The 22,370-nt window shown below is 41.3% G+C and overlaps 1 protein-coding gene across 1 annotated transcript in view; it reads right to left on the reverse strand.

Annotated features, from left to right (window-relative positions):
• The window catches only part of utrn (utrophin), a 179,929-nt gene that overhangs the window by 134,403 nt on the left and 23,156 nt on the right, over nt 1–22,370 (reverse strand). Inside the window, exons 7-29 of the mRNA XM_062437479.1 lie at nt 21,807–21,979; nt 20,127–20,242; nt 19,388–19,554; nt 15,411–15,641; nt 13,805–13,986; nt 12,482–12,632; nt 12,069–12,188; nt 11,554–11,655; nt 10,989–11,096; nt 10,532–10,711; nt 9,510–9,673; nt 9,277–9,400; nt 9,088–9,175; nt 8,155–8,399; nt 6,791–6,959; nt 5,384–5,511; nt 3,587–3,724; nt 3,387–3,500; nt 3,058–3,213; nt 2,602–2,772; nt 2,290–2,481; nt 1,372–1,506; nt 353–502 (exon numbers count right to left, since the gene is read on the reverse strand). Of these exons, the coding sequence (XP_062293463.1) occupies nt 353–502; nt 1,372–1,506; nt 2,290–2,481; nt 2,602–2,772; nt 3,058–3,213; nt 3,387–3,500; nt 3,587–3,724; nt 5,384–5,511; nt 6,791–6,959; nt 8,155–8,399; nt 9,088–9,175; nt 9,277–9,400; nt 9,510–9,673; nt 10,532–10,711; nt 10,989–11,096; nt 11,554–11,655; nt 12,069–12,188; nt 12,482–12,632; nt 13,805–13,986; nt 15,411–15,641; nt 19,388–19,554; nt 20,127–20,242; nt 21,807–21,979 (3,504 nt within the window). The remainder of the gene's footprint in view (nt 1–352; nt 503–1,371; nt 1,507–2,289; nt 2,482–2,601; nt 2,773–3,057; nt 3,214–3,386; nt 3,501–3,586; nt 3,725–5,383; nt 5,512–6,790; nt 6,960–8,154; nt 8,400–9,087; nt 9,176–9,276; nt 9,401–9,509; nt 9,674–10,531; nt 10,712–10,988; nt 11,097–11,553; nt 11,656–12,068; nt 12,189–12,481; nt 12,633–13,804; nt 13,987–15,410; nt 15,642–19,387; nt 19,555–20,126; nt 20,243–21,806; nt 21,980–22,370) is intronic.

Raw genomic sequence — 22,370 nt, forward strand, 5'->3', positions numbered from 1 at the left:
AAAGACTAAATATGGAACATACCTATAAATATATCAAGTGTAACATGTACATAATCATGAAATAAACTCTGTATAGCGTTATTGTGATATAGTAGCGATTCACCCAAAATATACAGATATTATGTAACTATTAAAACTATGAATACGTATGATTGTGCAAAGTATATTTATCTATTCACAGCTTCTGCATGGTTTAGGAAGGATACATCCAAATACAAATTCAATCAGTGAAAAGAAAAAGCATAGATCTAAATAATAACAATAAATCCAAACATGACTTGAAAAGAATACATTTTCTCTACACGCACACTGCTCAACATCATTTGCTTACACATAAAGACAAGGTCCTGACCTGGTGGTTGAGCTGCTCGTAGTGGGAATTAAAGGCCTCTAGTTTTTCGCTAATGAGTTCATCCAGTATGCCCCCGTCTATCAGTGTCTGACCCAGCTCTCTGATTTGTGTCCGGTTGTCCCCAGGGTGGCGAAGCACGCTCTCCAGAGACTGATGGTGAGCGGAGAACCAGGGAGAGAGGACAAGGGTAAACGTGTGAGCAAAGAATCATGAAAAATCAAGCAAAAAAATGGGAAAAAGGAAGGGAGTTTGAGGAAGTGAAATTCCAAAAGTACAGTAAAACAATCCTTTGATGAGGATGGAGAAAATTAAACTGCATCACAGTTCCAAGAAAAAATCCAGTAAATATGTGAGAAAGAATCAAAAAAGCTGAGCAAACAGATGGAGCGCAGATGCAGAAATTGCTTCGCTGGGTGTGTGAGACAGAGGCAAGTCGAAAAAAAGATGATAACTGAGCAAGAAAGCGGAGACAAGTGAGAGCGAATCTTGTCTAGTGACGCTGCTTGTTTCGATTTAACAGTCAGTGTATATGTGGAGTCATTAAATGTGGTTTTCCTTCCCGGAGGTAATGGACAGAGAGAGACTGTCAGCTGATTAGGACAGGGATGAGTATGACTTTCAAATGAATGGAGTGGGAGAAGGAAAACAAGAGAGAAAAGGGAAGAATGTGAGAGAGACAAAGGAGTTCAAAAAACTGCCAAAAACATATAAGGACAAAGAAGAGAGGGGGAAAAATTGTATTCAAGTGTCTTCCATTTCCTTCATCACTATGCAGTGTTACAGAAGCAGTGCTGCCTGTGATTAAAGTGACTTTGACAGTCGCGCTTCAGGCAGTCTACAGATATAGCAACAAGACAAAGCAGAAGAAATTTGGAAGACAGAGTTAAAGACAACAAGACTTAGAATATAAAATGGGTTATTTGGTTTAAGGAGTTTGAAATTTTCATACTAATCCAGACTAACCCTAACCCTGTTTATCCTTCCCCATGCAGTCTGAATTCATAGTAAGCTTAATGTACCTCCAGAGCTTCATTGACAGCCTCAGTGCTCTCAGGTAAGTTGTCAGTAGCTTGAACCTTTTCCTCCAGGGTGTTGAGCCAAATCTGCTCTATGTCCAAGTATTGAAGAAGCTCCATCCAACAGGACCAAACCTCCTACACACACACACACACAGAAAGAAACAGGAAAAAACATTTAAATACAGTTGAACACAACCATAAATTATGAAACTTGACAAACATAAATGATGTTACTATAACGTGACTATGAAGTATGCGTTTGCTTACCATCTTAAAGGACAATATGAGAATATGCTTCACAGTGACCCATTGAAAAAATACTTTAAACTCTAATTAAACAACAAAACTTAAAGGCCAAAGAGGGCATGGTGACTAAAGGACTTCAGGCAAAGAGTAAACATCAGTATTAGTACAACTCAGTGACGTGTATGAACTTTACCCTGCAGAGGGGGGGATGATAATCCAAAACAGTGCCTGCAAACAACGACTTTACACTCTCAGATTAGCACTCAAAACTAGAATCACAAGTATTCCCTTCTAGCTTGTTGTGTTCTTCCCATAGAAAATAATAACCGGGAGTCTAGGAAATGACAAGTTGCATAATCAGACATTTCACTCTTTCACTACTAAATCATGACAGTTGTAAGTTGGTGAACAAAATGGACCAATGATGCATAATATTAAGAATTGTTTTTATGTAAGTATATTTGACAGCAGCATTTAATATCAGAGACAACTTTAACTAAAACCCAACTTAAACGTATTATGACACATGCTTCTGTATTTTCAATCCAAAACTACAAATTATGAAGCTGTGGTGCAAGTTTATTTTTAAATCAATAAAAAAAGCACAGGTGGCCATCATTTTTTAAAGCATTTCGAAGCTAATACATCAACACACACACACACACACACTACCTCCAGGGTGTGGCACTTGCTCTTGAAGCGGTCACAGAGCTTGTGATAGTTGGCTAGTACTCCCTCTAGCTCTGAGGTCAACTCCTTCGCACTGCTTCCACCAGGGGGCAATGTTCTGGACACCAGCAAGTTAATGCTGTCTTTCAGGATCTTCACCTTCACCTCCTTCTGTAGCACATCCTCTTTAGCCCTCTGTGAGAGATGAGGAGAGGTAAGAGGACGATGAAGACAGCAACAAAGAAAGAGACAGTTTAAAAATCCCCTTTGTTTCCTCTAAATGTAAATGCTCCAACTGGACTACATCATCCCTACCTTCATCTCCTCCAGTGATGCCTCCAGCTCCTCAGGACTCTTGTATTCAAAGTCCCTCATCAAAAACTCCTCATCGGCCTGGGTCATCCACTCCTGCATCTCAGCCAAGTCTTTCCTCAGATTCACCTGCTTCTCCTGACTCTCTGCCACACGATCCTGATGGCTCAGCAGCTGCAGAGAAAGAGATGCCATCAAATAAACTGCAGAATGATTTGAGACTTCAGTATATTAGCTTAGACTTAGAGCTGGTAAACATAGCAGAAAATCAAACTGTTAATCTAAAGACACAAAACAAATGTGTTAATGAACCAAGACTGGTTTTGGACTACAGATTATTTTGCCCTGTTTGACATTAATGAATTATGTTTATACACATGAAATAAGCATTCTTATGAGCAGAGAAACACCCCATTCAAACTGAATACAAAGAGAAGCACATAAAAAGTTTTCCTTCACCTGTTTGCTGAGCGCATCCCATCTGCTCCGGCATCCGTCCAACTTATCCTGCCCCCACTTGGCGAGCCCTGGGACTGCAGCCGCCTGCACAGAGCTGACATTCTCTCCGATCTGCTTCAACGAACCTTCCACTGACTCCATCTCATTCACATGCTCCTTGATAACAGAAGGACAAAGAAAGAATAAAAACTTTAGGAGTAACTCGTTGCAGATAGTAAAACCCAGTTTGCTGATAAATTCAGGTGAAGCCAAAATTGCAATATTAACAATATCTCTCTATTGTTAAATAATTCTGGTGGTAACATAAATCTTATGCATCATCTCCTCACCTTGCACTGGTTAAGTTCTTCCTGTAGACCCTCTGTGTCACCCACCCCTGTGGCATCCCGAGACAACAGCTCCTGAACTGCATCCAACCAACGTTCCACTTCCACCAAACGCACCTAGCAACAACATCCAACCATTCATATACTGCAAGACAAAAACCTGCTTCAGCTCTTTTTAATTTTACAAATGACAGCTCCTCTACCTGATTGTCTTTCATGCTACCCAGGATGCACTGCAGTGTGCCCAGCTCCTCGCGGGCCCTTGAGGACAATTGACTCCATCTTTGTAATTCTGCAGGATCGGAGGCTTGCTGTGTTCTCTCAATCTCTAGACACAAACTCTGGAGTGAAAAAAAGTTCAGGGTTAAGAACAACATATCTAGGGTTTGTGCAGAAGTAATAGACAAGCCTGGAAACTCTTACTGCCACTAAAAGTATGTGGCCTATGTGGTCCCTGATCTTTTTGAGTGACTGGGGCTTCACTGTTTAAGAAAAATTCTGTAAACATTTGCAGTTGCGGTACCAATTTTTACAATTTTGCCAGAAATTGCATGTATTTATTATTATTATATTTTAATATTGGCATATATGTGTCATCAAATATCTATCAGTGAAACTACAAGAAGAATGTGTGTCGTCCACCTTCATGGGGACTCCTCAAAAATGGCTCCAAAATTGTTGCAGGATTCCTTTCATTATGTAATGATTACATCATGTGCACAATTTGCAGAGGTGTGGGAACAATGTGAGTACAAACTATTCAAAAAAAGTGTTTTTACACAGACAATACTGTTTTATTAAAATCTTACAATACATGAACTTCCTTTCCCACAGGTTAGTACACATGAGTGATTAAATTACTGCCACATTTTGCTAAATGAGGAAAAACTACATGCGACACTATTAAATTAATTTCATAAATTATTCACATTAGTGTAGTGAAATATGGGTGCATTTAAATGTGAATAAACCACACAGAGCCAAGCAGATAGCTATCATCCTCTATCATTAGGCTAATTGCTAATAGGGCTCAGAGAGGAGGTCATAGGATTGTATGTTGTAGTGATCAGGCTAACTGACTGGCTGAGCAGCTCCACACTGAGCTCCGTACTGCATGCATGGGCACGCTGCCCAGAATGTGCCATGACCCCGCCCCCCCTCCGGCACCATGCCCTATCTGCCACGATAACAAGAGCTTGGACTGAGCCACATTCCACCGAAGGATGGAGGAGGAGGAGGAGGAGAGAAACACACTAAACACATTGACACACATATCTCAAAACTACACACAAAAACACAGAGATATGCCACACACCCTTTTCCTCCTACACAGCGGCCTGAAGCAGTGCAGAGGGAAGTGAATGACTGATAAAAGGGGCCTATTGTTTTCTGATGGCGGACTCAGATTTACATTCACACAGACACACACAAAGTGACTGTAAAAAAAAAATACTGTAGGCTCAAGAGGTAAGAGGGCACCTGTGTTATCAGCTCCAGTCAAACCATAACAGTAAAAAACAAACAGAAACAGATTTTTTTTCAATAAGGCAATGCAGTTGTGTAAATTTCTGTTTCAAGAGTGTTTTAAAAATGTTGCAGGCTAATAAAAAGCTGGCAAAATATGTAACAATGACCAGAATTGGAAGTAGCACATAACATGTAGGTGCAAGGCTACTGCAAATCAGTATTTTTTTTAAAAAGAGTAACACCTGAACTAACTCTACTGTAACTCCTAACCACACATTTATTTATTTATTTATTTTGAGATGACAAAGATCTAGCTGGCATTGAGTCATTGTCCATCTAAATACATTTTGGTGTCAGTTACCTGCTTTTCGGAGGTTATGTTTTGGCGCTTTTGGTCTCTCTGTCCCACAGTTATCAGGACACTTAATAGCAAATGTGTTATCATAGCTTTAGATGAAGTTTGGTTGAACGCTGGTGGCTTTCACTCATGTTTTTAACCATGAATTCATTCTTCAAGATGATGCACTACTCACCTGTGCCCGCTCCACTGCCCCCTCAGTACTAGGGACATCGACCACTCCTTCCCTCAGAGTAGCGAGCCTGGCCTCGAGACCCTCCACCGGGCTCTGGATCATCTGACTGGCCTCGAGACTGGCCAAGGCTGGAAAAAGACAAGCAGGAGAATGAGAGAGGGAAAAGACAATCTGTTAAGTTAAGGTATCGATGACCTCCGCATCTGGTCTTATGCATCTGGTTTTCCACCACAAGGGGGCAGTGAGCTGGTTTGAGATATCCCCATATGTGTATGCAGTGCATGTATTGGTTTCCATGCTTTTAAGAGGTTCCCAGATGTTTGACAGCATGTTTCTCAAAGTAAGTTAAATTGTACTCTCTGAACCAGCTCATATGTGTCAATCATGCCAGATATTTCCTTGAATACACAATAAAGCTAAAGTTAAGCTGTCCTCAACCCTTAATGCAAATAACAAAAGTTACTAAGTCCTCATTTGTGGCTTCTTCACCCACATTTGGTTCATTTCAAGGTTGCATTTCTTTCCTTCCATTCTCCTGTTCCTCTTCACGACTTTCCTTCCTCCTCTCCCCTGCTTCTGTCAGTGTTTTAATTACCAGATGATTTAATGCTTACATAATCGGGCTCTGTTTATATTCACGTAGAGCAGAGATGGAGTGTAACTGGGAGAAGTGTGTGTGTGGTGGGGGGGGAGGGAGAAGAGAGTAGAGAGAGGCCCCAGCGAGAGGTAAACTGCCCTCAAGCAGAAACAAAATGGTTTTCCTTGGCTTTCATCCAAATCCTTGCAGTCATAAAAGCCCAAGAGGCACAGAAAGACAGACACACACAAACACATACACACACACACACACCTACAGTGGGGGTCAGGAGCAGAGAGCATTCAAGTCTCCCTTTACAGACTCATTTTTGGAGAGCAGCGCAAGTAAATTCCAATGCTAAAACAGTGACTGATTTTCAGGGCTGTTCCAAGTCCAAGTCACGTCGTCAGGTAAAGATGGAGCTGGCACAAGTGCGATCCTGCATTCAATCGCTCACATATACACTTACGCATTTGTGAGCCTTTAAAGGCCATATAAGAGCATCATCCATTACTTGTGGCTGGCCAAGGATTCATATGAAAGCCAAAGTTAAATTTACACAACCCAGTGAGACTGGACTGTACTGATCTTAGCTATCACTCTTTCAGTCTCCCTATAAACCTGAAAGCTTTGAGCCAAGAACGAGGAGAGATAAATAGGTCCTTGTTTTAGGGAAGGCTTAAATCTACAGAAATGCAGTTATCTGTAGTAAGAGGGTTTCAATATGGATAGCACATGGTGCCGTTAGTGCTGTGGAATCTGCTCAGCTTTTCTCGCCACTGATTTATCCAATTATTTTGATGTATAACTTTGATATTAACCAGAAGTACCTTCGTTGACCTCTTGCTGTTTGTTCTGTAGCCGCTGCAGTGTAGAGGCGTGATGTTCTGATACCACCACTATGTTGTCTTTCAAAGAAGGCATGGCTCCCAGTGACCCCGCCTCTGAGGAGAGCTGCTCCAGTCGAGGGTTCAGAGCAGTGACCTGGACCACTCGAGACTGAGGAGCACAAGAAAGAAAAAAAGTAGGACGTTTATTCATTTGTATGCAATTAGGAGTTAGTAGGTGTTGTGATACTTTCAATCACTCCTCAAAGCAGAGAGCTGTAGATGTTATTGTAAACTTAGACAGACTTGGCTCAAGATGGGGTTATTCCCATGACCAAAAACTAAGCCAGAAAATTTTGAGTGGTGACATTTGATTAATAATCTGACACAACAGAAAGCAGCTGGGAATACAGTTAGAGCCGATATGATTAGTGGTTTTCTTAAACATTTTATGGACTTCTGTTTTTTTAATGATGTACGATGATGAGACAGAATGGAAAACATATGTTTCACTAATTCTTATGCCTGTGTTGTATTTATGTTGTGGTATGTGGTATGATGTGAACCCCTCTTTCTCTCTTTCCCTTTTCCTCTTCCCTTTTTTCCATTCTCTTGGAATTGATATTTTCATTTTCTTCATTGTTGTGGGAGATAAGACTTTTTACAGACACTGATAAATTAAGAGCTGAATGTGATAAGGCGTCGATTGTTGCCAGAAATTGTGCTTGTGATGACGTCAACGTGATGAGCCTAATTTATACATGTCTTGCTCTTTGTCCTAATGAACATTTGCCTGATGAGGATCCATTGGGGTCGAAATGTTGCCTTTTTTATTCAAAGACTTTGGGAGTAACAATCAAGTGTGCGGACAGTTTGCTTTTTTCCATGTATTTATATTGTGCCATGAAGCACAGTCAGTGTCAATTCTTAATTAACTGTGTCTGTATAAAAGTGAGGAAAACCACACACACTGCTACAGTGAGTCTGTTGAATGGTCTGGGAGTTACTGGATGGAGTCTTGCTTTACATTGACAGGCTTTTCCCTCCCTGCTGAAAGTCAATTACTCTTAAATGGAAACTCCACACTTCAAGACCTGAAAGGTTAGATCCATCTTGTTCTGTACACCTTACAATGACTTTAAAAAGATTTAATCCAACCACAGTATAACTGCTTTCTATTTACTACATCCCATTTCCGCCCCCATGACTGTTTTGATTTACATTATGATTTACGGTCCTTTAATGTGTGATTTTCATGACTGCTGTGAAACATTAAAATAATTGCAACTGAATGAGCTAAATGAATGGGTTAAAGGTCAAAGTCACAGACTGGAGATTACAGTGATTGACGGGACACTGACTATTACCTGACATTCTCCACCCAGGCTTCTGAGCTCGGCCTCGTCACATTTTTCCACTGCTGATAGTGAAACGAGCCACCGATCGTGTTCCTCCAAGGACCGGTCCAGATCTGCCAGCTCTGCAGACAATGCTGTGAACCGGCTCTGGGTGCGAACCCGCTCACGAGCCGCCTGCAGCTCCCTCGCACACACGTCCCACTCAGTTTGGATCAGATCTACGTCTGCCCTCACTGAGTCCACACACACTCCCTCTACAGAGACACACATCAAATGCATGTTAACAAATACTTACGCAGAATTATCATTTTGTTTCAATGTGTCACAGCGTGTGTTGCGAGTTTTTGGCAGGAAAAAGACAATCCAGCTAGGCTAGACACTAACAAAACAGAAAACAGACGACAACAAATAAAAGAGCAACAGATACGTGGGAATAAAACAAGTTAAGTTTAATGGAAAGTTTGGTGTTAAACAAATCTACCCCAACTTAGCAGGGCTGCTCCACTACCCCTCACTGCCTCCAGAACAGTGTGAACAAATAAAAGTGCCTCTTCATTTCAGCGAGCAGTTATATGAAGTCAGCAACCCTGCATGCTGATGGATTTTTACTACTCCATCCACAAACACACAAACACACACACATTCGGATAACAGGCATCTAAAACTGAATAACAATAAAAAAAATGTAGGCTTGTAAATACCCAGAAAATACCAAGCAGCTGTGGAAAAGCAGTAAAACATAAAACAGGACAAACACAATTTAACAAGGAAATGGAAGATTTCTGTTAGAGCCAGTAGTCATGAGCTGCTGCTGTGAGACGATAAGTATCTTAGCCTACTATAGGAGGGTAATTCTTTGGTTTTACTGCGATGTTCAAGTTAGCACATGATTACACAATTTCTGTGACAATGAGCAAGGTCAATTTTCTCTTTGCCTCATACCTCTCTCCAGCTGGTCCAACAAGCCCCGTCCCTCCTGGACCACTTGACTAACTGTGGCTTCCTTTGCTGTGAGTTCAGACTCCAAACCCTTAAGAGATCAACGCATATTGAGGTTGTGGTTTTCAAAACAAATGCTATAACTTTAAACTGATTCATTTCATTTTTAAGATGTATAATCTGAAGGTTTACCTTTAACTTGTCTTGTAGATCTGGGATCTCAGGTGAAGTCTCAGGGTGTGTGGAGGCCAGCGCCTGAGCTGAGGACTTCCATGTTTTAATCCAGCTCAGTAGATCAGCAAGCTTATTTTCAAATCTGCAGAAGACAGAATGTGGAGATTTGTGTGTGTTTATATGTTTTAATGCTTTTCTGGCAGGGGAGGCAGAATCTGTCTCTATGTGTGATTGTGTTTCTCAGTTCTTACACTCGTCTGACTTCTGCATCTGTCTCCACCAATCGTTTTTTAGGAGGGGCAGGTGGGGCCAACTCCTGGTCCGCAATCGAAGCAGCTGCAGCCACAGCAACTGTATCCACGACAACATGTTCTTCCACCTGAGTCATCCCAGCGTCAGTCACAGCTTCCATCACCTTAGCAGTGCATTAGAACATCAGTGAAGAAAAGTGACTGAAAAGTCTAACCAATCATGTTTACTTAAATGTTAACACAATTTCTATTACTACTTGTTTATTTCATTTTTACTTTCCTAGTCTTGTTGCAAAAAAATCATATGTTAGTACTGAAGATTTAAATAAAATTATTCCTCAGTTGTCCAACTAAAACCAAACTAGGAATGATGGTTTTAAAAGGACTATAAACTATTTGGGGGATAACAGAACAGCGGAGGGATTTTAATGGTTCTGTTTATTACTTTTCCCACTTCTTCTATTTTTAAAATCAAATCTTTATTGCTCACCTACGCCTACATGTGCAGTGAAATGCTACTCTGCTATTGTTTGATGCTGGTCAGTAGAAAAATATTTACAAAATGTAACAAAATGAACCTCCAATGAACAAACCAACAGACCTCCGCCTTGCCCTACTTCCACTTTTTGTCTTAGACCCTGAGCTCTGCAAAGGCCAAAAAAAAACAAACCCATAAGTTGAGCCATTTTTACCTTACCAGCCATGTACTGATAAGAACTACAGTTTTTCAAAATGAGCTTTCATTATTCTTCCACAGTGATCTCAGTGGGAGTTTCTAAAGGTTCCTGACATTTACCACTGAGAGTTAAATTAAGCTACAGTACATTCTGATGTCAATTGTAGCACCTGCTGGATTTGTCTGAGTCAGCATTCATGTGCTTTTTTAACCACAGCTGGTATCCATGTATTTCTATCAGCTGTTCATTGTGACATTTTCAAGCGCAGTCACAGCAAGTAGACAAAACCGCTTCAGGTAAAGTTATACTTTGCATGGGGGAAAAAAACAAAAACACAACACACACCTGAAAGGAGTAGTCCTCCAGCTTTTGAACCAGCCCGTCCCATCTATGGGCAAGTTCCTCTGTGTCTGCCTCAATCTTAGCTCCAGCTTCAGGACTCTGTAGTAACGATATCACATCCTGTCCCGCATCAGACAGCTGGTCTAGAGTCCTCCTCTTCTTTTCCATGTCTTCCTTTAGAGTCTACAGGATTTAATGATAAAACAATCACACAAGGCTACACCTACCATGGAAACCTTGTTTTGAAGTTCACAAATTAAAAAAGGTAGTTCATTTTAAAATGTCTGCTGCAGTTATTACTGAATTAAGGGTGCAACTTCTTTTGTTCTACTAAATTTTTAGTACAGAACTTAAATTGACGCTAACTACATTAGGCTCCTTACATTTACAACCCATTATATTGCTGGGTAAATGCTCTAATTGCAGCACAGCAGCTACCAAGAATTGGCACTCTACTTACTGCTAATCGGCGCACATTAGCATTCATTTCACTTGCGTCCTTAAAATTGCTGGTCTGTACTTCACTCAAGGCCTCCTCTTTTTCTGCCAACCATTCTCTGAACAAACTCTGTAGAGGAGGTGGGAAAACAGAATTAACTTCAATTAGTGAACAATCATTACAAGCAGAATCTAGGAGTCCAGGAGCTACTAAAAAAAAAATGTTTAAATCACTTTGGGTTCAGCAACCAATACTTCATTTCAAAAGCAGACACACGTTTAACTCAAGCAACAGTGTGTTTGAGGTTAAGAGTTGCAATACTGAAAACAAAAGGATTTCATTTAATGGGTTCACTTTATAGTTAAACGACTTCTACTTTGTGGAATAAAGGATTGAATTATCTGTCCTTCAAGACAGTGGCAGTCTCTTTTTATCACAACACAGCTCAAAGGAGGAGGATAGTGTTGCGATGTTGCACTTCAAGTGGTTCAAATATAATTGGTCATATAATTACAAGGAAGATGAGAAGCCAAGGCCCATATAAGAGTCTGTGTGTGTAGCAGAGAAAGCCTGTTGAATGTCCTACCTGGTCGGATAGAAGCTGTTGCCACACCATGAAGACTTCCTGCAGCTTGTGCCATCTCTCTTCTGTCCAGCGACACACTGCCGCCCAGCGCTCACCCAAAGACTGAATGCAGGATAGAGACAAACATTAATACAGTCATGGATGTTTTGCGAAATACAACATGTAAATCTGTAAAAGTGAATATAAACAAATGTGATTATATCCTTTTTTTAAATGCATGCATTCAAATCAATTCTCTGGTAAAGGTTCATACATATAAAGACACTATTCATAGCCTCATAATCCATGTAAGCTTTAGCTTTAGAACTGCCTTTGTGGATCAAGACAACAAAAACTGAGTAGAACACTACTGTTTCTGCATAAAAACATGTATATATACACTATATATATTAGATAGCGTTAGGGTAAAAATATTGTAGCAACATGTTTCATGTTATTTATGCAGAGTTATAATTAAAAGGCAAATGTAATTTATTACAAGTACTGAGGGAGGCACATTCAGGTTGACTACTTACTTGTAGTTGCTCCTCCAGTGCAGCAGTGGCGCTCTCACCACTGTTCTCATCCACCACGACCACCATATGTGTTAAAGAGTTGACTTTCACCTGCTCCGCCTCCAGGTCGTTCTGGAGTTCCTGAGCAGAAACCCAAATAGTGAATTCAGTATGGTCACATATTACCCATTAACAGAGCTGGCTGAGAGAAGGTATTCAGCTTCATGATGACACCACAGAGAAAGTGCATCAGTCGCAAAATCAAATGAGGGACAAAGTCTGAGAACAAGAGCTGCATCATCTAAAATCATACAAACATGTCGTATTGCATCAACTTCACTGACTACATATATTTCCATATTTCCAGTCTTGTAGCCTTACACAAAATAATAACTTTGACAGAAAATGTTTGAATGGGAAAATAGTTTTTTTACTTTGTGTTGTTCTATGCGTTCCTTGTAGACCTCCATGTCTTCTGCAGCCGGTCCTATCTCTATTTTTCTTATTCGCTCTTCAGTTTGTGTCAGCCAATCTGAAAGCTGCTGTAACTGCTGCTGCTGAAGATCCATTAGGACTTCATGGAGCCTGGAGAGAGAGAGAGAGAGAGAGAGAGAGAGAGAGAGAGAGAGAGAGAGAGAGAGAGAGAGAGAGAGAGAGAGAGAGAGAGAGAGAGAGAGAGAGAGAGAGAGAGAGAGAGAGAGAGAGAGAGAGAGAGAAAGAGATAGACAGAGAGAAAGTAAGAGACATAAAAAGAGATACAGATAAAGAGAGAGGAAAGTGGATATCTGGAGGTAGAAGGGATATGATACCAGATGATAATAGTTTAATAAACTTCTGGGTGAGACTGCCCGTTAAGCTGGTTTGAAGTGTGTGCTCACAGAAGCACAAACACTGGAATGAGTGACAATGTTCAAGACTCCACAGACATGGAATCATGACACACACACGAGCACATGTGCTTTAAGTCAGGGTCAACAAATGCTCAAGCGGACATCACGAATACGATTTATGAACAACTGTGTATGTGTGTGTAAGAGTGTGTCTAAAGCATCATAAACCTTGATAACACTGATTGAGCGTCAGACTTGTTAGGCCTTGAAAGGCGACAGGCTTATCAGGTGTCACCTTCACACAGCTTGCAGCCTTGTACATTCTTTACACGGAAAACCCATAAATATCTCAGGTCAGCACTGACACTGAGAGAAAAAATTACCTCTACTAGACAATATATGGCTCATATGTGCTTCTCTCTCAATGTTGATTTTCAATGTGATTCTCTCTCCTATCCTTTCTCACTCTCCTCTCTACCCCAACCGGTCGAGGCAGATGGCTGACTTTGAGCCTGGTTCTGTCTGAGGTTTCTTCCTGTTAAAAGGGAGATTTTTCTTGCCACTGTCGCTAAGTGCTTGCCCATGTGGGAATGTCGGGTCTCTTTAAATTAAACTTAAAGAGTATGGAAGTGCCTTGAGATTACTTTTGTTGTGATTTGGCTGTATATAAATAAAGATTGATTGATAACGTGATGGCACAGCACACTATACTGTAAAACTAATCTTCAAAAATGTTTGAGTTTTAAGAATATTTTTCTTAAAAAGAAAAAAAACAGTCAAATGAGATTATTTTAACTGTTTTCATCACAGATTAACAAGTGATATTTACCATTTGCAAATACACAACAGTAAAAGTATTGCAGCACATGTACAGGATTGAAACTGGGGTGTGTGTTTGTATGTGTGTGAGTCTGTCGCTCTCTCTACCTGGCTTGGCGGTCCATGCTTGCCACTCGGAGGCTCTCCCAGCGGGAGTTGAGCAGGCTCATCTGCTCCCTGATTTCTTCTTCTTCTTCTTCTGTCAGGTTGCCTTGTGCAATCAGTTGATTACCTGCTTGAAGCACATTACCCACGCTGCTCTGGTGAGCCGTCAGCTCCATCATAAAGGCCTTTACGGAGATGGAGGGGGGAAGTTATGATAAAAGTTGACAAAAAGTTTCTGAATGTGGAACTGTTTTCATTTCAAATGTTGGCTTTTCTGGCAAGCAGTGTGCTTGAAACAAAACAGCCCTGGGACATAAGACAGGGATCCAAACATACAGGAAGACAATCTGTAAAGGGGGACAATGTGTAAATACAAGTATCCTGATCCATAACAGTCTAACATGGAGCCCTAAGATTTCTTCAATCATCTGAGGCTCCACCCACATACTATCATCTGGATATGTTGCAGTCTCCACCCTTTAAGTGGTATAACACCCTGCAGAAGCACTGGACATCACTTCTGTGCCCTCGTGTTCAAAAGTGTTGCTGTAGCAACAGTCAGACGAGCCTGTGTGCACATACTGAAGGGCTGCTTCTGTCAAGTGGCCAACTGAGACCAATTGCAAAACAGAGTTCAAGTTCTTCAAGAAAGAATACAGGAGATAATTTGAAGGAGGTTTGTGTTCTTCTCAACCGCTCAGAGGGTCTGCTGTTAGCAGATTCTTGTAGTGAGCGATATGAAGGCCAATGGATTTTTGAGTTATTGTCTGTTTTCAGTGAGCTCTCTGGATGAGTAAGCATTTTTGACTGCACCTCTGAGCACATTGTTTTGATGAGGCTTTGGTGGAGAAGCTGGAGTAAGTTGGGAACAACCAGGCCGAAACAAACTGGATTGATTTTCTAGACCTCTTGAAAAGCCTGGCTGTTAAAGAGGCTTTGGATTTTGTTGCTTTCAGTCTTGCTACCAGCTTTCTGCTTTGACCTGGATTCCAGACATTAGACTTCACAAATATTCACATTTCAGCCAAGGGAATCCAGCCAAAGCCCCTTTACACACATGCACAGACACAAACCCTGCAACTACGCCTTCTCAAACAAGCAAGTAAGCTCTGGGCCAGGGCACCATGGGGTGCTGTGCGCCACTGTTCTTAGCAGAATTCCTGGCATTCCCAACATGTACAGAGCATGTACTGTTGGTTGTGGGAGGCCTTTATCTGTTGGATACTATCTTCAGTCTCAACAATGGGGAGTGACAGTTCTTAATCTGAAAACTGGTATGCAAGTCTGACAAATAACAACATTGGTAGAGTAAAACTGCATCACAGAGATGAAAAGTCTCATTCCAAATGGATATATATCATTTAGGAAAGTAGTAATTAAACAGCTATAGTAAGTATAGAAACAGCCATGGACTTTTCATCTACAAACTTAGTAGTACCATATATTTCATCATTTTGGTACTTTTTACAGTGGTGGAAATCTCAAGACTCATCAGCGATAACTCATAAATTCAACCTTAAAAAACAGACAAATAACACCCCTCTGTATACATGTGCATGTGTGCTTGCATCTCTGCATACCATGAGCCAACTTGTGTGTTTCTTCTCACCTCGTGTGTGTGGAACTGATCTTTGACTTCTTCCACGTCATCCGACACCTCGTCCTGGATCTGCAGAGCATCCTCAGCAGACAGCAGCCAGGTCAGTACCTCTTCTAATGTGGTCTGGTAGCTGTCCAAGTCCACTTCCAGCATCCCACCCTCCATCTCCCCCTCCATCTCTGTCGGAGTGCCACGGGTCTCAGACTGAGGGCTGCTGCCTGCTTCCTCCATCTGTACATTCTGAGAGACATAAGGCAGGAGATGAAGCTACAGGTTGACCAGATTATGATATCATGTTTACATCTGATATTATAATTACTGCATCAGTAGTACATTATTACTAATATTAAACTACTATGAATGCTGCACAGGGCCTAACTTTGACAGACAGCATTGGGCAGGATTCTTAATGTCATCACAGTGTCAAATCCATTGTCTTTAAACTGGAGAAGTCTTTACTTCCCTGACATGTCAGATTGATTCAAATAGCCACATTAAAACTCAAACACAAAACTGAACAGCTAATTATCTGAGGAAAATCATGTCTATTAAACACAGCCATGCCCAAAACCTCCATTTGTCCTTTACTCTGATTTTCATCTGGCGCATCAGCTGGCAAGTTTGAAAATAGAACCAGACATCTGGGAGGGGTCTGGGCTGCTCTGGAGCACTCAAAGCAACCTGCCCTGCTCAGTTAAGAAAAGAAAAAAACACAACTGCGGGCCTATTACAGGATGCTGGGAGGTGCCCCTGGCATGCTGAGCAGGTCAATCTTCATTCTAGGAATAGCAGTAAGTTTCAAATACAATAGTGTGTTTGGGTGAAGTTTGTTGTACAGTCAGAAAGATGGATGGTACCGCCTCCAAGGAGAGGAGGCAAAAGAGAAATAGCTTGGGAAACTTAAAGAGATGGGGCTGAATCAAATTTCACGCTTCATAGCCGATAATACTCTAGGTACACATGAAAAGATAATCTTTCAGTGTAGTCTTGTCATGCTCATTTCCTTTGATAACTTTTCTCAACAACCAGCCAGGCTTTGCTAAATCCAATCACTATAGAACAGGCAATTCAGCCTCATTTTTAAAAAAATCTTAAATATAATTTCCTTTAAATACAAGGTTGTTATACACTATATGGACAAGTTTGGCCTTTGTTGACAACAGCATTAACAGGCCATTCCACCTTTCTCTTTTTCTTCAGGAAATGTGGGAAAAATCTGTTGGAGTTGAAATGAAAAGGAGATAAAAATCTGCAGAAGCAACCATGCCAAGTCAAATATGACAGAAATGCTAATGGGTGTTTAGGGTCTGGTACAGTAACTAGTCAAATGGACCTTTGTTTTCCAGTCTGGAATTACACAGTGGTAAAGTCTGTGTAGAGAACTCAGGAAAAGGTCACCTGCTGAAAATATTCGATGACCTTTTGGACAATTTGGAATAAGTAACAAAAATACAGTAACCCCTTATTTATATTAGCCCAGTGCAGGCGGAAAAAGGCAGAGCAACGGGGAGAGAGAGAAAGACAAGAGAGAGTGAGAGAGAAAAAAGTGCAGCCTTGGTCTATTTATTGACTCGAATGGCTGTAAAATAGCTGTGGTCTGGCTCAACAGAACACTTTATTATCACCAGATGATTTGCTCAACTCAATCCCCGCATTCATCACTTTTGCAGTTGTGATTCTGCACCATGTAATGCATTTCGATGCATACACTGGTGCACTCATCATCACTGATATTCCAACTGAAATGAAAGTACTGCTATAAAATTGAATTCGATCTCGAGCTGAAGTCATCAATATTGCAAAAATCAACATTAAAAACACCGAAATGTCATCATGAAACCAATATTACAAATCTAAAACTAAAGAGAAGAACTGAACACAGTCATCAAAAAACAAAGAGCCTTTTTTTTCTTTTTTTTCTCCACTCAGTCTCACTACCAGCAGTATTACGCATCACTTCCTATGGGGAGAGGAAGCGTGCCAGGAAAGTAAACCCCTTGTTGGACCAATCAGAACGGCATTTAAAAAAGACTTTTCCAGCGCTCGTTCCAAGGCGTGTGAAGTATGTGCCCATGGGCAATAAAAACTTAAGAGGTGGTTTCGGGATTTTCTGACTCCTGACTGAAAACCTCTGAAAGGAGCTGCCCCCCAGCTGTATGTGATTGAAAGAAAAGAGGAACAGCAGGCAGAGAAAGGCTAAAAATGTAACCAATACTCTCAGTACGGTCCAAAGTGCATACAACATTCTAATCAAATGAATCCATTATGGAATATATGAAAAGAATAAAACCAGGATAAAGCAAAGCTGCACACAGATTGCAATCTCAAGTCAAACAGTAGGGAAGGCGACAGTATACAAATAAGACACTGAAATGCCCACTGATGTCTAATAAGGAAAAGTATCAGCATGTGCCTGTCAATCAAACACTAAAGCCACCCGCCCACCAGGACATGGGCATCTTTAATGCTCAAATAACCTTCCCTGTCAACTCTGCACACACTCCCATTTTCACCAATTTATTCCCTCATTTCCTTCCATCCTTTTACAGCACTTCGGTATGTTTCCAGCAGCGTGTGGCTTGGTCTGTAGGCTAATGTCAGAGGGGTGAGTCATGGCTCTGCTCCCTATTTGCCTTGCGCCTGCTGTGCTTTTCATGAGCGGCGCTGGAGAGCATGAAGGAGATGGCTTTTTCAGAGTGGGAGTGACTCATTCTCTCTGGCATCGCACACAATGAGATACTTCACAATATTCCTTATGCCTGCACATAACTGAGTCTGTGGCTTTTAAACTGAATTTTATCAGAGACGTGACATGGCAGCAAAGGTTCAAGTGTTTATGAGTTCAAAGTTTTTTAGACTCCAGCGTTTCAGCTGATTTATTAAAAAGGAGCGGAACTGTAATCCTTCCATTCATAGAAAGAGATAACGGCTTGTTTACACCAGCACAGACAGAGGGATTCAGACAGGCAGCCACTGGGAGAGATATATCTGCTGATCTGAAGCACTGTGTCACTACTGAAATAACTGAACCATGGGGATTAATGGGGTTATTATGCTGGCTTTATTAGAGGTGTAACAGTATTGTGGCATATTTATCACAAACCACTTGGTATTGGACATTCGCCAGGCTTCTTTGAGTGCAGTTTGCCCTTTCAACCAAATAGTTACAGTCTTCTTAGTCAACTTAAAGCTAATTGTTTGTTTATAACTGGCACATGTCCAATCCAGAGAGAAAAGCTGAGGCAATAAGTCATGTATTGACTGCCATATCACTAAATCGCTAAATCATGCTTGTCTGATTAGCCCAGCTGAAACAGCTAATTTTAGTAGCTAGCATCATCAGCATAGCAAATGTCCAAGAGAATCCAGAGAATTCCAAGCCTCCCATATCATTTAGATCCCTGTGCAGGAGACTCGTGGTTTTCTGTTAAAATGTAGCAAGTAGGCTAAAACAGGCTGAGGCTTAAAGTCCTTCTCCTCTGCAGATTCACAACAGGCTGATGATTAACAAATACTACAATACTGTATCTTCAACTAGTAGAAGACACAAAGTACTTGAGCTATCTTTGACACTCTTCCTGTGTGCGTACTTTCAAAATAAGATTAGATTAATGCTAACATACTGCCTTTTGTTTTCTGCTACTTGTTTGTGTGCTTAAAGTTTTACAGTGAAAAGTACGACTATTGAATACTAAACTTTCCCAAAAAAAAAAATATACCCAACAGTGAACTACATTTGGGTATCTGGGCTTCAGTCCACATTGCTGTGTACCAGCTGTGGATTTTCCACATAAAAGCACCTTGGATTCTGTAAAAATGAAACAGATGTCATCATGGATTCCAGTAGGCATCCTTTGTGTGGTCATGACATTATTCAGTAGACCCATACGTCCAATCCACCTTGTCCTAAAATCAAAAACTTTCATACCATCTTGTATCATACCGCACAAATGAACAACTGTAACACAATGTGTTAGACATTTTACCTGAGCACTGGGGCCTGGACCTGAGTCCTCAGCCTCCACTTTGTATTTGCGTGGCAGGGTCTCCACTTCTCTGATAGCCTCCATGCTCACGTCCTTTGGCAGCACAGCGAACAGCGATGTCACGTACATGATAATGGACTTCTTATCCGGTAACTGCACCGCCACATCTTTAAGACAGTGGATAAAATGGATACAAATTAAGCATGAAAAGCATGAGGGAGAAAGAGAGAGAGTGGGGGATAATGAGGTGAAAATGACATAAGTAGAAAAGCAGCATGGCAGATGGAGTGAGGTAGCAGTTAAGGGCGACGGGGGAGATGAGATGGGAAGGAAGGTGAGAGGGGAGGGAAAGAGGCAAGATGAGGCCGGTTGTAGTGATTAACATGGCTTTGACACAGGTCAGGTGTGACTGCCCCTCTGTCATGACATAACAAGAGGCGTCTGAATATAGACAGCACACCGAGCATCTACAGGTGCAACGTGGACTACCAAAACATTCTGTACAACCACAGCTTCTTACAAATCATCAGCCAAAGACAACACCAAGGTATTTGCTCTTCAGTGAGTTTATCCAAGCACTGGCAGAACATGAAGGCAGGCTTTGTGTACTCAGACTGTGTTTTATTATGTGGGAATTTGGATCCTAAAATGTACGTCATTCCACATTCCAGTCATATTTTTTGGGGTCAACTAAAAAAAGTTAGTTGAGAGGTGTTTTTTCTTTTGCAACGAGTAATACCTTCAGGATCCAGTAGCCTCTCAATAGCCAGCTGGTCTTTGGCTACAGTGAAGGCGTGGTCCAGTCTCTCCGCAGGGCTCAGTCTGACCACCTGATCCCAGTTGAATGCGTTTGGCCTGAAGACACACAACAGCAGCAGCATTGAGAGAAGAAACATGTACACAGTAACATTAAAAAGGTTCAAGGATAAAGATATAATGTCAGATCAGTCATTAAAAAAAAATTGCATGTTTCTACTTTGTTGTATGTATTTCTCAACTGGTAGAGTGAAATGATGAATCTGAAACACAACAAAAGAATGAAATGTTTTCTTTCATCCAGGTGAATTCATCTCATTCATCATTTGTTTTAGCCCACAGCTTCAGTCATTCATACACCTCTGTTTTGTTCATACCACGAAGTTTATGAACAGATACATTACATCACATTAACAAATCCATCATGCGGGAACAAATTCATAAATATTTACTTATATATACGCCTTGCCTACAGAAAAGACTCTTCCTTTGTTGAGGCCAGTTGGGTGTGGAATGTGTGTGTTCAGTGATCCACCTAAACCCTAGCCCAGGTCTAAACCAACACTGGCCTTTCTCACAGCTCACAGTTCAGTGTGTGTGTGTGTCACTGCTAAGGACAAGGGGTTACAGAGAGGGGGGAAACACCCCTGATGCTTCGCTCACCGTGTGTGTGCAAACAGTGACATGGCCGGCGTAAACAGAGCAAGTCAAGCAGTGTACACACACCCGGCAGGCGCTGACCTGTCAGCCTGACCTTCTGCCACTAACACAGCCCGGGTATCCTCGCTCTCTTTTCCTCACACACGCACACACACACGCTCACATAAGCTTCTTTCACACATAGTTCCCGGTAAATTACTGGGATAACCTTTCAAATACCGCTAGTTATTTTCACCGTTCACACATGCAGCTACACAGAAGGAAAAAAATGGAGCGAGGCTGGATGTACATGAACATGGCAGAAGACGTCTCTTATTATTACTGTAAGGGAACTGGAGGGTGAGAAGCGGTTTTCGTCTGGTGTCAATGGGCTTGTGATGTTTTTAATAGTTAACAAATTTGTGAGACAAATAACCCATGAAGGCACTTGAAAGGCAACAAGTCGCAGATTCAAATATGTCAGCGGAGTCTTGTGATTGGTTCGCGTGCTCCACATCTTTCATCAGACAGACGCATTCCTTTACATGCTTGTCCTTGCAATGTTACAGCTTTCATTCACAACATAGCCTGAAATGTTACTATCTTGGAGTGGGAAATTGGCAGTAGAGAATTTCCCTGAATATCAATCCCTGCTCCGATTCACACATGACCACATGCAGGAAATGTTCCTGAATATTTCAGTGATAGACTGCATGTGTGAAAGAGGCTGCAGAAAGGATCCTACACATCTCTCTTTTCTAAATTACAGGCCTTGGATTCTTGACAGCATTTGAAGGTCTTGGCCTGTGCTCCGTATGATTTGGATTCAAGGGGCACAAGTCAAATATTTAATGTCTGTAACGTGGGTTTTGAACTATGGAAAATTTGGAGTCCATTTCAAGCAAAACACAAACGCATGAATGTAGGCTCCTCAGCCTTTTGTCGGTTTTAAAACAGTCGTAAAGTCTGTTGCCATGACCACGTTTCCTGCTCCAGTGCCCTTCAGAGTCTATGTTCTCCTCACCTGAAGTGGTGTAGAATGCCATTTAGAGCCAGGCCGTCGGCCCAGCTGGTGGTGAAGTTCAGCACATTGACTTCTGGGTATGAGCGGGTGCACTGCCGTACCCAGCTGAGTAAAATCTTCTCACTGTTGGTCTGTTGAAGGTTGGACATGACATCCTTCATGATGTCTTTCACCTACAAGCACATAGTCAAAAGAGAAAAAAAGACACATATAAATAAAGATAAATAAATATTATGCAACATGCTAAGATATGCAAATTAGCACATTTCGATTCCATTTGTTCCCCAGGATATCATACGGGAACTTTTTGTTGGCTGCTTGTGAATTTTGTTGATAGAGAAAGTGATCGTAATTCTAATGTTCCTTGAACTGACAAGGCATATCAGAGCATCAGCAAAGAGCTAGATTTTTCCAGAAACACCAGGCTGCTTAGAAATATCCACTCATTATGTGCTAATCTACTAAACAATCACAAGTTTCTTACAATAATGTCTCGGATTCACAACATAAACACATAAATCAGTTCATTGTACATACAGTGACAGGAGTGACATTAATGTAAAC

This window comes from Scomber scombrus, chromosome 17 (genome assembly GCF_963691925.1).
Source record: "Scomber scombrus chromosome 17, fScoSco1.1, whole genome shotgun sequence".
In the NCBI taxonomy this organism is placed as follows: Eukaryota; Metazoa; Chordata; class Actinopteri; order Scombriformes; family Scombridae; genus Scomber; species Scomber scombrus.